General features: G+C 36.3%; 1 protein-coding gene across 2 annotated transcripts in view; it reads right to left on the bottom strand.

The window, feature by feature from the left end:
- The window catches only part of LOC107679808 (arf-GAP with SH3 domain, ANK repeat and PH domain-containing protein 2), a 100,481-nt gene that overhangs the window by 49,158 nt on the left and 36,977 nt on the right, over positions 1-14,346 (bottom strand). For both annotated transcript variants that reach the window (XM_016475489.1, XM_016475488.1), the window contains exons 3-4: positions 2,110-2,255; positions 1,633-1,707 (exon numbers count right to left, since the gene is read on the bottom strand). In XM_016475489.1, the coding sequence (XP_016330975.1) occupies positions 1,633-1,707; positions 2,110-2,255 (221 nt within the window). The remainder of the gene's footprint in view (positions 1-1,632; positions 1,708-2,109; positions 2,256-14,346) is intronic.

Raw genomic sequence — 14,346 nt, 5'->3', positions numbered from 1 at the left:
ACTGTAGATCGATTGCTTTGTTCCGAAACAGGGATTAAAATTATTACAATGTTGCTTTTTATTCTTGGTGCGGTTCGCTTTCACATGGCAAAGTTTCCAAACGGACCAAATTTGTTAATACAAGTCACGCGCGAGTAAACTGTTCTCTCATTGGTCAAAGTTCCACGGTTTATTTTCCGGGATTCCACTTAGCTGTCACGGATGTCATCCGTCAGGATGGAACGACAACAGTTACGTGGGCTTATTGTTGGGTTTTTTTTGTAGCTGTCGTTATAATAATTGATCATTTTGAGCAGGAGTACAGGATTGATTGGGAAAACATTTTTAAAATGCACCTACTACAAAGAAGAGCAATAATAAAAAGTGCGCTTTGATTTTTGAATGGCAAGACGTGCTCACCCACAGACATTCACAGGTTCATTTTGAGGTATTAGCAAAACAACAAAGCTAATGCTTTTCACGGAACTTACGTAATTACCCAATTATAAATTGTGATATAGCCTGGTTCGTTGGTCCGTTGGATCGGATTGCTTTCTCACTACTACCGAACCGCTCCAGAGTTTGTTTTCAATCGAGCCGAGACCACCTCGTTCAGACGATCTCGGACCGATTGTTTTGCCGCGGATCCGAGCGCGATTGCCGTGTTCACATATGCCCAAACGAACCGAGCTAAGGGGGGAAACGCGCCAGGTTCCGAAACAACAGGCCAGGTGTAAACGCACCCTTATGTAACAGTAGTGACTCTGGGCATGTGACCAAAAGTGCCAATCTCATTGGTGTGATGGAAAACGGATTACAATACCTTTCCCTAAAAATAATCCATAGCATTTATGATATGCAAATATTTGAACAAACAAATTCAAATTCAAATGTTTTTACAAACACACACAAACCAAAAAATTGGTGTTAACCAATACATTTTGTATGAGAAATAGTACCACTAGGCAGAGATGTTGTGATTGCTACCTCAGATGGAAAGAAACACTTGTAGGTCACTGTGTAGGTCCAAACACATTAGTTCACTATTAAGGCCCAATTAATGCCTGTAGGGTCTCACTGATTCAGTTAACCGTGCTTTCATTTTTAACTACACATTTAAGGAATCACTTCACCCAGGCAGAACTGGTACTAGAGTTTCTGCCAGACATATAAAACCATCTGCATTGGGGAATATTGTGTTTGAAAGTAGAATGTTGCACTGCTATTTAAACGAGAGTCCCAACCATATCTAGGCCCAACATTTTTATAGGCACACAGCCAATATCAGCCTAACTCAAACACTGTAATATTATTTATCAATAATAAATATTATATAATATATAAATAATATGTATTTTAATATATTTAAATAATTATAATCTAATAATAATTTTATAAAGTCAAATGTAATATATATAACATGCACAAAAAAAGACTCTGGCATTATGGAGTAAATTCAGTCACTTCCAAAAGATAATTGATTACGCATGAAACTTGAGACCTGTGTGCCAAGGAATATTATCCATCCATTATGTATTGGCTGACGTGCATGTGTCTGAAACACCTTGAGACAAGCACTGATCAATATGCTGCTGAAAAACTGCCAAAAAGCAAAGAAAGTAACAGTTTATTGGCTTAAAGTAATGAACTTACCCCTTTCACCCCTTTCAAATCTCCCTTCAGCAGACTGTCCAATGGGAAGGTAATGATGTTATTCATGTTCTGAAACTAGAGAGTAAAAGCACCACATTAGAAAAATCTCTTTCTTCCCAGCTGTGCAATTGTCTTTCTATAATTGCAATCAGAGATAAACAAAGACGAGAGGAAACAAAAAGGTCTGTTGCAGTGGGAGAGAAATTAGACGTTTAAGTAGTATTCATGCAAACATGATGTTAGTGGAATTATTCATTAGCTTTCGCAAAAACTAACAAGACAACATCCCAAATCATAAATTAGCAGCACTAGTAACTACTAAAACACATTCATGAAAGTTGATCCACCCAGTAGGCCAATGACTCCAGATCAGTTTTTGGGCCCAGAGGTCCAAGCACATTAACAGCTGAAGGTAAGATATCTGAAACCCATTTGCTCCATATAAAAATCACATAAATGCACAATAAATGTCCTCACCAGGTTCTTGAAGAGGGCTGTGAGCTCCTTTGTGAAGACTGAGAACTTCAGGAAGGCTGATCCCAAGTCAGGGTCATCTCGGTACACACAGTTCTCTCCAAACTTCTCCAGAGCTTGAGTGTACTGCTCCTCGTTCTCCACGTGAGCTACAGACAGAATGTCAATGTAGTTTATATCAACTTAAATCCAACAGTGGTTTAAAACATGGTTACTTTAATCAAATTAAAGGGATAGTTCACCCCAAAATGAAAATTCTGTCATTAATTACTCACCCTCAAGTAGGGATATTCGATATATATCGTCGGCGATTGTTGATACAAATTTTTTGTAAAAATGCCCATAAAATGTAAAAATCAGTCTAAACTTATTGGAAAATATAAATTTCTATCAGTGTGAACTGACCACTATACAGAATATGAAGAATATCAAAAACTTTAGGAGTCAGCTGTCCACGGCAGTTCTTAAGATACCAGTACAATAACACACTCAGCAAAATATTGTCTAATTATTGTTATCGATAAAATCCCAGAAAATATCGAGATATTATTTTTGGTCAAGATCGCACACCCCTACCCTCATGTCATTCCAAACCCGCAAGACCTTCGTTCATCAGAACACAAATTAAGATATTTTTGATGAAATTTCGAGAGCTTTCTGACCCTCCATAGACAGCAACACTACTGTAGTAAGGACATCATTAAAATAGTCCATGTGACATCAGGGGTTCAACGTAATGTTATTAAGCTATGAGAATACTTTTTATGTGCAAAGAAACAAAAATAACGACTTTATTCAACAACTTCTCCTCTTCTGTGTCAAAAAAAAGTCATTGAATAAAACCGTTATTTTTGCTCATAGCTTAATAACATTACGGTTGAACCACTGATATCACATGGACTATTCTAACGATGTCCTTACTACTTTTCTAGGCCTTGAACTTGTTGATTGTGTTGCTGTCTATGCAGGGTCAGAAAGCTCTCGGAATTTCATCAAAAATATCTTCATTTGTGTTCTGTAGATGAACGAAGGTCTTACGGGTTTGGAATGACATGAGGGTGAGTAATTAATGAAAGAATTTTCATTTTTGGGTGAACAATCCCTTTAAATATGGCAACTAAATTGTATGTAATGAATGAAAACAATTAGGCCTATTAAGCTCTACACAAACAAATAAGCCTAACATTCTTCACAGTCACAGCATTGTGTTTGTCTCCCATAACTTATTGTTCTTTCCAACTGTTGGTTTCTTTTCCTCACGATTGTGTTGTCATGTATTCCAGCATTATCAGTTACAGTCCACCTAATCACATCAACTTCGTCCTACCATGGACACACAAAATAGCCTATTTATTGTTTTAATGAGTCTTTTCCACACTCTGCTCATTGTTATTGTACGATGAGACAAAAAGACTCTGATAGGGCCTGATGGAAACGTAAACAAATCCAAAAACCCAGAACTTCCTCTTAATTCCATCAAACTCCCAGTCGACGTCCTCTCCAGGGACAAAGAACGAAAGAGGGAAAACAAGCAAGCGTGTAATTCACTGTTGCAGTGATGTTGCAAACTCCCCACAGTTTGTCTGCAGGGAAAATGTGTAATTTACAAGTACAGACATGTTATAAAATGTCGGGATGCTAGTCAATGTGCAAGCCTGTTTGTAATCAACACCTGGAGCTTTTCAAGCCTCCCTTGTGGGTGACCTTCTTCCCACAACTAGTTAACGTTATCGCCAAGAATAGCCATACAGTATTGTTATATAGTCGATCACCTCTTATGAATAATTCATACGATGATTTGATTCAGTGTAGCTTGTGATAGTCTCCTTGAGAGCTTTCCCTTTAGATGACCTATTGTATCTCGATAGGAAGGACACAATGGGACAGGAAGTGAGGCGGTGGTGCGCTATCACTCAGTCCAGAACTGGGGCCATGTGGTGACAAGACGGAGCAAAACAAAAGGAAGACCTGGAGACGCACTCCAGCAGATCTGAGCACTCGTGTGCTTGAGTAGACTTGGGAGCACCGCCCAGGTCACAACAACAGGCACGGTAATTAGATACAGGCTAATAAGGATAATGGATATGTGAAGGCCGTACGCCGAGGAGATTCCATTCAAATGAAAGCACTGTTTCTTATATCTGACTGGGAAAGCAGAGATAGGGCACCAATTTTTGTTGTATGCCTTTTGCCTGTTCAGTTTGATGAATGGCTGCACCTGCTTCAATAAATAAACACTTGATAATTACAAATGAGAGCACAAATGTGCAGTATATGCATCAGTAAAACTGCTAACTCAAGCTCAAACTCAAGAAGTCCAGACTTCTATTAGTTTTATCTCTGTAGTAGGCAGGATTTGAACATTAAAACGAGTTGCATCACTGTATACAGTACAAATTGTCAGATATCTTCTGAGTGAACATCCTGCATGACATTGAAAATATTTGAGATGTTCAACATCAAGTAAGCTTTAAGCATGAATTTAGAGACCTAAGATTTTCGCGATTTGGAAACCCGGAATCGCGGAATCCAGTCAAAAAAATGGAATTTACAGTATAACGCGGAATGTCATGAAATTCGCCCAATTTTGGATGAATAAATCAAAAGTAGGTCAGAACACTTAAATCAAAACGCGATATGGTCTAGTGTCTGTGAATATTAAGCTGCAAAAATACTATTTAAATATGAATCCTGCATGTTCTGCTGGTCTCTGTGTGAATGAACGACGCAGATGCACGGTTTCATTTACTATACACGTACTGAAGTGTGCCCAACATTCGTGGTGTTTTCAGCCTCTGCCGCCTCAATATATGAACACATTCATGAGCATTTTATCGTTTCTTGAGTAAAACTATGATGAACTCACTGATGAAAGCAGCAAGCCGAAATGTCTGTTATTTGTATTTATCTCCTGTTTAAATAAAGAGAATTTTAGAGTGCAGACCTTGAGTAACGTTTAATATAAGAAATAGGTCTTTGCACCTACAAAAGCTGGGAGAGCGCGGTGAGTGTTGAGATTTGAGTAAAACTATACCATATACAAACAAAAACCTAAAAGTCTTCACATCAACCCATCAAAATAAAAGTTTGGTTTAACTTGAAGAAACGGGACGCATGGAATTTGCCAAATTTTGGATGAATAAATCAAAAGTAGGTCAGTACACTTAAATCAAAACAAGATATGGACTAGTGTCTGAATATTAAGTCACAAAAATACTGTTTAAATATGAATCCTGCATGTTCGGCGTGTCTGTGTGTGAATGAATGGCGTAGATGTGCAGTTTCGTTTACTACGCACATCAATATATGGGTACATGAACATAAACATAACCTCTAGAACTGCTCTGAGAGTCGCTACATTAGCATTTTACCATTTCTTTTGAGAAAAAGCTATCGTCATATCATACAAACAGAAACTTAAAGGTCTTCACATCAACCCATCAAAATAAAAGTTTGGTTTAACTTGAAGAAACGGGACAGAAATATTGCTTAATGTAATGTTAGTACTACTACTACTAATAAAATTATTTTTAAAACATTATTTTTAAAGGAATATTTACCAGAAAAATGATTTACCAAAATGTATTTACCAGAAAAATGTAAATACACAACACCGTATTTATGAAAAAAAAATTAAATGATAAAAAATATATTTTTAAAATAAAATCATTTAATTAGAGATGCTTTTGATTATTAATATTTAATGAAACCATTAAAGTGGAATCCAGAAAATGAACGGAAAATAGAATTTGGTAAAAAAAAACTGAATTTGAGAAAAAAATAAAACATTTCATAGGGCTTTAAAAATGTCATTTCTGTTAAACATTTTTGATGAATGAAATGGAATCCAGAAAAAATTAAAAAAGAAGAAAAAAAAAAGGAATTTGGGGAAAAAATAAAACGGATTTCATAGGGCCCTAGCATGAATTATACGTCAGTTAAGACACGAACGCTTAGCATATGCGTACAGCCGAACATAGCCTTTTCAAGTATACTCCATTTGATAGCATGTGCAAACACATGCACACTAAAAATGATCATCGTTTATTTCATAATGTCTCTCTTACCCCTATTCATGCAAACGCTTGTCAATGCTGGTGTCTATTATTGTTGCAATATCTAGTTTGTTTTTCCGTCTCTCCACAAATGATACTGATTTCAAAATGGGTGAAAAATAGTTGTCTTAAAATGCACTATGCAGCATAATGTTTGCAACAGCATTCAAGTTGGTAATACGCTTAAAAATGATGCCTGAGTAGATGCCTCAATAGTGTGGAACAGACTGAATGGGTTATTTTACTTACCCTAAATGAGAATTAACCCTCACTTACCAGAAGGATTTCCATTGGATTACTGTAAAAGTGTTTTTCCTTCGCCAATATGATATGCTGTCTACAGGCATTAAGTTAATAGAGAAATTTCTCTTTGACCAACTACTTGGTAGAGTACTCAGTCACACCCCTTAGCAACCACATTCAAAGCTCATTCTAAATCACTCTGGATGACAGCATCTGCTATAATACATTAAATATTATTTGTACATTCAAGATATTGGATAGATTCATCGTTTGATCAAGTTATGACAGGCTCTCAAACTTAAAACCTGAACCACACACCTCTGTCTCTCTCCAGCCCTCTGTGACGTTACAGTCACACTCTCTGACAGCAGGAGGAAGGAGAGCAGTGGGAGAGAATCTGATTATAAGCTGTGAAGACCCTTTCCTTCAAACCACCTGCTGCATCACCGTGACTCATCACATCTCATTACAGGCCTGCAGACTTTCACTCTTAAAAATAAAGGTTCTTTATTGGCATCAACAGTTCCACAAAGAACCTTTACCATCCATGGAAACTTTTCATTCCACAAAAGGTTCTTTACAGTGGAAAAAGTTTCTTGAGGTTATTAAAATGTTCTTCACACTAAAAAATGGTTCTTTTAAGAACTGCACTGAAAGGTTCTTTGGGGAACCAAAACTGGTTCTTCTATGGCATCGTCGTGAAAACCCTCTTATGGAAGCTTTATTTTTAAGATTTTTAAGTGTTCCTGACTTGCACTCATTTTCCATTGATAATGACTTTCTGCCTATTTTTTACTGAAGAATGTTCTGGGCTAGGAAACTTTTATTTAAAATTATTATATATGTGAATTGACTTATGTTTTTTTTTTTTTTTTTACTACTTCAGAATTTTAAGATTTAATTTATTTAAACAACTAGCTAAGACACAATTAATAGCAATCATTTTACTTGTATAATATTTGAAGTCAATATTTTAAGTTATGTCTTTCAACCGGGGTTATTATCATTAACTAAAACTAATAAAAACATGTTTTGTTAATTGAAATAAAATATAAATGTTAAAACAAACTGAATCCTAAAACTTAAATGTTTAAATTGAAGCACCAAAATTACTGACTAGAAATAAATAAAATCTAAAACTGAACTAAAACTAAATTTGAAAAATAGATTAAACCTAAACAGTAATATTAAAAAAAAACTTAAATGAAAATTAAGATAAAAAGATAAAATAATGTAATGTTTTATTAAAAATTATAATAGTACATAAAGAACACTAACTACTTTCAACAGTTTCAAGTTCAAGTTTATTAATTTAATACATTTATTTTATTTCATTTTAGAACGTATTTAAATAGCAAACATATACAATTCATAGCAATCAGTTCACATATATAGTATTTTTAATCAGATAAAAAAAACATGTGCCATCCATAACCACTGAATACCAAACTCCACCTGAGCCTCAAGTCTTTCACAAAAAAAAATGCATGTGAGGCTTCGAATTTTATAGCAGAGCTTGTGATCTCCGCACGGTTTGACATTCACGGTAGGGCTCTTCACGTGCAGGCTGCTTTCCAGCTGATGCCACCGCTAATGTTATGACAGTAAATCTCCAGACCAGGCGGTGTGTGTACAGCCTCAACACCGGCTGTGTTTGGCCTTCAAACATGCCGTCTTGTTTTCTGCTGCAGTGGCCGACTGCGCATTTGGATCTGCCTATTGTTTTTTTTTAAGTGACATATGAGCTCTGCACATCTTCCACTCATTTGCAATGGTAAAATTCTGGCTCCTCGCTGTGTCCTTCCTCACGGTAACTCAACCCTAGCATAGCTTTCCATGCTGTGGCCGTCTGAATGACAGTCTGTTGGGGGAAGAGAATGACTGCTTCATTAGCCGGTCTCACGGTCACCTTCAAAATCACTCGCACAAAAATGCACCAGTTAGGGCAAAGACATGAGTTTTAAGCATTTGAAACGCACTATTACACACATATAATATACAACTGTCTTCCTTTTCATGATTTTTTTTTTTTTTTGGCTACCTGCTTGCTGAGCTTATTATGTGGTTTCAGACGACTGTGAACTCTGATGAGTCTGTAGTGGAGGAGGGGATGGTCCACGTGAGTAATGCTTGAGTCATTTAAACACCTGTGTACATTGATTGCACCTGGTTTATAGGGTTAGAAAAATCCCTCCTTATATGTCACAATCTACTCCTGGAGTTTATATAGAACCAGGTCGACACGTTTTAATGCTAAATAAATAGAATTAATACAATACAATAATAAAGGTAGTTTCAATACTCATATTGGACATTCCAAGAGTGCCAATATTTTGTTCAACAGCACTGGGATTTTTTGCCGTCTCACTCGGCTTATCTGTGTTTGTGTGCCCCAGACAGACTGTCCGGAGATTTTTAGGTTATATTGTTATGCTAGGAGGTTGTGATAAGTAGACTTTCTTTATAAATGAGTCATTTGAATCACTCAACCGATTCGTTCAAAAACTCTGATTCATTCTGGAATGAAAGTCTAGTAATTCTCTACTATATAGTAAGCATAAAACAATATGTGACACTATGTCCAAATTCATAGTATTCATAGACAAAAAGTACCCGGATGACCTATTTATGATGAGATTTTGAAGTGCTCATCTGGCGGACACTTTACTATCCCATGAGAGTTATGAATGCAATTCAACTGACGCCATAAGTCACATGCCAATATGGCAGACATTGTTAATCTGGATTTCACTCATACTACACATTCATACAATATAAAACATACGTTTAACTGTCACAAATTAAGTTCTTCACCAAATGTAGTGCCTACTAAGAACGTATGTGGTTTCAGAGACAGCTAGAGTCTGCGTTTCCATTAATGATTTGCACAAACCTTTTACAATATTTTATAGATGTCGGCGAAAAAATATTGCGAAATGACAGCGTTTCCATTAACCGATCTTATGTGACTAAAATGTAATTATTTCCTCTTACGATAAGTCATGGCAACATATATTGGTAGGTTTACGCATATCGCAGCCATCGCACTAGCCATTATTTTTAATCGAAGGAAAGTAGGCGTGCATCTTTAGTGAAGCAGCAAAAAAAAAAACTGTTTCCATTGCAATTTTGCAAATTATTCCTTTTTCAAATAGCCTGAAAAACCACCTCATGCGAGCGTAAAAACTTTTTTTCGATATATGGGAGTTTTTGCGAAATTGACTTGTTTCCATTGGGCGTATTTTCAATTCGCAATTTCAATTTGCGGAATTTGAAGGGTAATGGAAGCACAGGTACTGAATCACTCTTTCAGCTGATTTACTGAAAAATACTGATTAATTCAGTAATAAAAATGTGACCAGCTGCGTCCAAAATCACATACTGACTGAGTAGTTATTACATTTGATAAGGAAATTCTCGTTAAAAAAAATGCTCTAAATATTATGCATGTGTGTAGTATGAATGCATTCAGAAAATACTATATCTGTTATGTTTTGTCTTTGTCATGTGACCTGCGGCATCAGTTGCATTGCTTCACTGCCATTCTTGACTCCTCTGGTCTCATAGGATAGAATAGTGTTCATAATCTCGCTAGATGAGTTAATGGTTTATTCTGCAGTGGCTTCATTTGCTTTGCCTTTCTTTTTTTGCTGGAGCAAAAATAGACCAAATACCTGGCAATACTGCATCTAAAGTGTAGGCTACTCAGTATTAATGATATTTAGAGCAACAGTACTCTTCATCATATAATAATGACTAATTATAATCAACTTTTGGAAAGAAAATTATCTTGGCAGTTACAATTTAATAATTTTATCTACAGTTTAGTTATAATTTAGCATTACAACACTATAGCAACTATGTCAATATAAGTGTAAAAACACTCAGAATACTTCAGAAACCTGGTTTTCATTCACGCCTTGCTCTACTATATATTTCTTTTTTTATTATATTTTTATCAGAACAAGGTGCATTGAAAGTATTCCGTGACAGAGGCACTTTTCAAAGGCATTAATTTAAAAAAAAAATGTTTACCCACAACTTAACAAAACAAAACAGAAGGTTTATTAAAGGATCCCATGTTTTGTAAAATGTTCTGGCTGATCCTCTGACAAAATATTAGATTTTTTAGATTTTTTCAGTTTTTAGAAAAAACATTACATCACTAAGCTATGGTGACAGTTTAGGTGGCATTGGTGATTTCCACTCTAAAAGAGTAGCTATTAATGTTGCAAATGCCAAGGCATTTTCTTTATCTTTGGTTATGTGAATGTCTTCACCTGTAACTCCAAACAAAGCCATTATTGGGTTAGGCTGAATTCTTAAATTATATGCCGAGTTTAAAATCTCAAATATTGAAAACCAAAATTGTCTCAGTTTAGTACATGACCAGAACGTATGGGTTAGATCTGCCTTAAATGCATTGCAACGATCACATGTTTCATCTATATTTGGGTATAGTTTAGCCAGTTTGGTTTTACTATAGTGAATACGGTAGAGAACTTTCATCTGAATCAGATTGAGTCGTGCACAATATGTCATAATTAAGTTATATATTTTGGAAATGAGGCCCTTGAGGTGTGTATGGGTCTTAAGAACCAAGTCCAATCCTGATTCAGAGGGCATTTGAGGAAACACCTTTATAAAGTGACGAACCTGGAGATAACGAAAAAAATCGGACTTTTGAAGATTACATTTTTGAATCAGATCATTGTAATTAGCAAAAATATTATAAATGAAAAAGTCACTACATTTAACTAAGTCCTGCCATTGCTTGAAAGTAACATCTAGCTCGGCGGCTGGGAAAAGATGATTATTACATATGGGGGTTTCCAAGGAAAAGTCTGTGAGTTGAAATGCTTGTCTAAACTGATTATATATTTTGAGAGTGGAAATTACAACTGGACTTGAGGAAAACTGCGATGTTAGAATAGTGACTTCATTGTAATCAGCACCGCCAGTGATGTTGATTTGCAAGATTTAGCCTCCGCTTCCCACCATTCTATATGTGTGGACTGAGCTCTACTAGACATTTCTTACTGTGAAACGCTCAGACACCTGATGCCAGCTCAAGGTTTCATTATTGGCAAAAGCCTCCAGCAGGCCTCAGGCTCCAAACAGACACAGGAAAGATGCTCCGGTTCCATCAGCATCTCATCCTCCTTCACTTTCTCCCATCCTCTCTAGACAGCTTGCAGATCGATGTCTGCGATAGACACTGATCATTATGCATAAATAATCCAGGACCGTAAAACAGAAGTGAGAATGCTCTGATGTGTCATGAGTGAGAGCTGATCTCCTTCACCTTACTGAAGACACAATGGCAGTTTATTTAATAAATGAGATGGCACGTGAAGACACTAAATAAACATACTAAATAATGTAAACACTGTGACTTTAAGATGGAAACAGCCTGTGCTTCTTTTTTTTTTTTTTTGGCACAACTGGCACATTAACACTTTTGTCGTCCTGCGCTCATCGCAGCATCTGCTGAGATAATGATAATAGATGTTAAATTCAAGAGGGTTCAAACTCCCAGCAGTGAATTCCACACTCCAGCAGTGATTTTAACATACTGTCACTGTTCTCTCCAGGTGTGAATTACACCTATTTCTGCAGCTCTGCATGTCACCCAGCAGTTCGGAGCGCTCTGATCAGGAGATTTGTCTCTTGCACGTCAACTCTGAGAGATTTACGTACATCCTGGACTGTCCAGCCTTTCTAAAGCCAGCTAAGAGCAGATGTCCTGTTCCTCACTGATAACACAATGTGTTAAGAGCAGAGAAATTAATCAAACTCACCCAGAGTCACCAGCCTGTAAGCAGAGATTCTCGGATTTATTACTGCAGAGCAACATGACGTTCCTATGAAGGCTTATGTAACACGGCTTCCCTAATGAATAACCACTTTTGACCAACCAACTTTATTAGATATTTTTTAATTCATCATTATCTAATGATGTTGTATATTTTATCATTCATGCACATTTCCCCTATGTTTTTAAACATTTCAAATTCATTATCTAAGGTTCACTTTAAGTTAACCATTAAAAACACTTAATAACATTTAAAGGGATCCTATTATGCTCTTTTACAAAGTCTTGATTTTGTTTTGGGGGTGTACTAGAACAGGCTCTCATACTAGGTTGTTCGAAAAAAACACATTATTTTTCACATATTTTACATTATTACAACACCTCTCTCCCCAGTCTGGCATGAACGGCTCGAATAGTTCCTGTATCAAATGAAGGCCCACCTTCTGAAATACGAAATGTGCTGTGATTGGTTAGCTGGGACAGTGTGTGTTGTGATTGGCAGCACTCGGCACCTGGTCGGGAAATGTCATGCCCCTTACCATAGCCGCCTGCCAGCTTCAGTGCAAATACTACGTCAAAATCAAATCAATTTGAGCGTGATTTAAACCCGGATGATTGTAACCACTCTAAGTTTGTCTGCCTTGGGAAAGCTAGCGTGTCTCCGACATAGTGATAACACTCGTTGCCTTCTCTAGTGCAGCTCAACCAGGTCTCGTCCCATTCGTCGATATTTGTGATATCACAAATCCCGGAAAATATGCATTGTAGTCCATCGTTGTAGTTTTTGAAAAGTGATTTCTGTTAAATAAAATATCTCCTTTTGAATTGGACTTTGAGCTTTGTAACTTTGCAGATCTTTTTTATGCTCAAACAGCAACATTACAGACTAACTAAAGTTGAAAAAGTGAAAAAGCATAATAGGACCCCTTTAAAAACACTGAACTGGTAAAAATGTTAGCACTTCAGCAAATCTCAAAATGAATATTTCTTTTCCATAGATGTTTTGAAGCCTAATTTCACTTGTAGCACTTAAAACCACTGTTTTAATTCTGTTTTACTATTTATTTATTTAGACAAAATAGTGCATTTTGCCATTTTTTGTTTATTCTTAAATTACATTTTGATGTTTGAATTTAAACGAAACTGATTTGAGTTTTTAGTGTTTTTTTAATTTATAAGACAAAACAGTATAAATTGAAAAAATAGTATAACATATTAATATCAGCCATTGTTTATTTATTTATATTGTTATTTTTAATTAATGAATTTATTTATTTTTTATTAGAATATGCCTAAATACTTTGTAGCATTTATTTGGAGGTTGCCTTGTGATACCTAAATACACTTGTAGCATTTAATGTAACAACTAATTTTAGTTTTCAGAGGTTTTATTTTATATATTTATTTAGCCAAAGTAGTATAAAATATTCATATCTGCCATTTTTATTTATTTTTATATTAGAATGTTGTGATGCCTAGCAATTGCAGCATTTAAAACAACAGATTTTTAGTTTTCAGAGGTTTTATTTATTTAGCCAGAGTAGTATAAAATATTAATATCTGCAATTTTTATTTATGTTTACATTAAAATGTTGTGATGCCTAACAACTGCAGCATTTAAAGGGGTCATATGATGCGATTTCAAGTTTTCCTTTCTCTTTGGAGTGTTACAAGCTGATTGTGCATAGATAAGATCCCTGAAGTTGCAAAGACTGAAGTCTCAAATCCAAAGAGATATTCTTTATCAAAGTTAAGACTCTGCCACGCCCCCCTAAAACGGCTCGTTCTAACACGCCCCCACATATCTACCTTACTATGTGGAAATATTAGCATAATGCCGCCCAAATGTTCACGCAAAGAAAGAAGGCGTGGTTTCAGTAACCGCAGTTAGTGTTGAAGCAGCCATGTCAGGGAGACGTGTGTGTGTGTGTGTGTGTGTGTGTGAGAGAGCGAGAGAGAGAGCGCGCGAGAGAGAGAGCGAGAGCGAGAGAGAGCGCGAGCGAGCGAGAGAGCGAGAGAGAGAGTGCGCGAGCGAGCAAGAGAGAGAAAGAGCGAGCGAGAAAGCGCGCGAGAGAGAGAGAGCGCGCGAGAGAGAGAGCGAGAGCGAGAGAGAGAGCGCGAGCGCGC

The sequence above is a fragment of the Sinocyclocheilus anshuiensis genome, unplaced genomic scaffold, assembly GCF_001515605.1.
Source record: "Sinocyclocheilus anshuiensis isolate Anshui unplaced genomic scaffold, SAMN03320099.WGS_v1.1 scaffold676, whole genome shotgun sequence".
NCBI lineage: Eukaryota > Metazoa > Chordata > Actinopteri > Cypriniformes > Cyprinidae > Sinocyclocheilus > Sinocyclocheilus anshuiensis.
The sequence above is the reverse complement of the archived record's forward strand: the minus strand, read 5'-3'. Positions and strand labels throughout refer to the sequence as shown.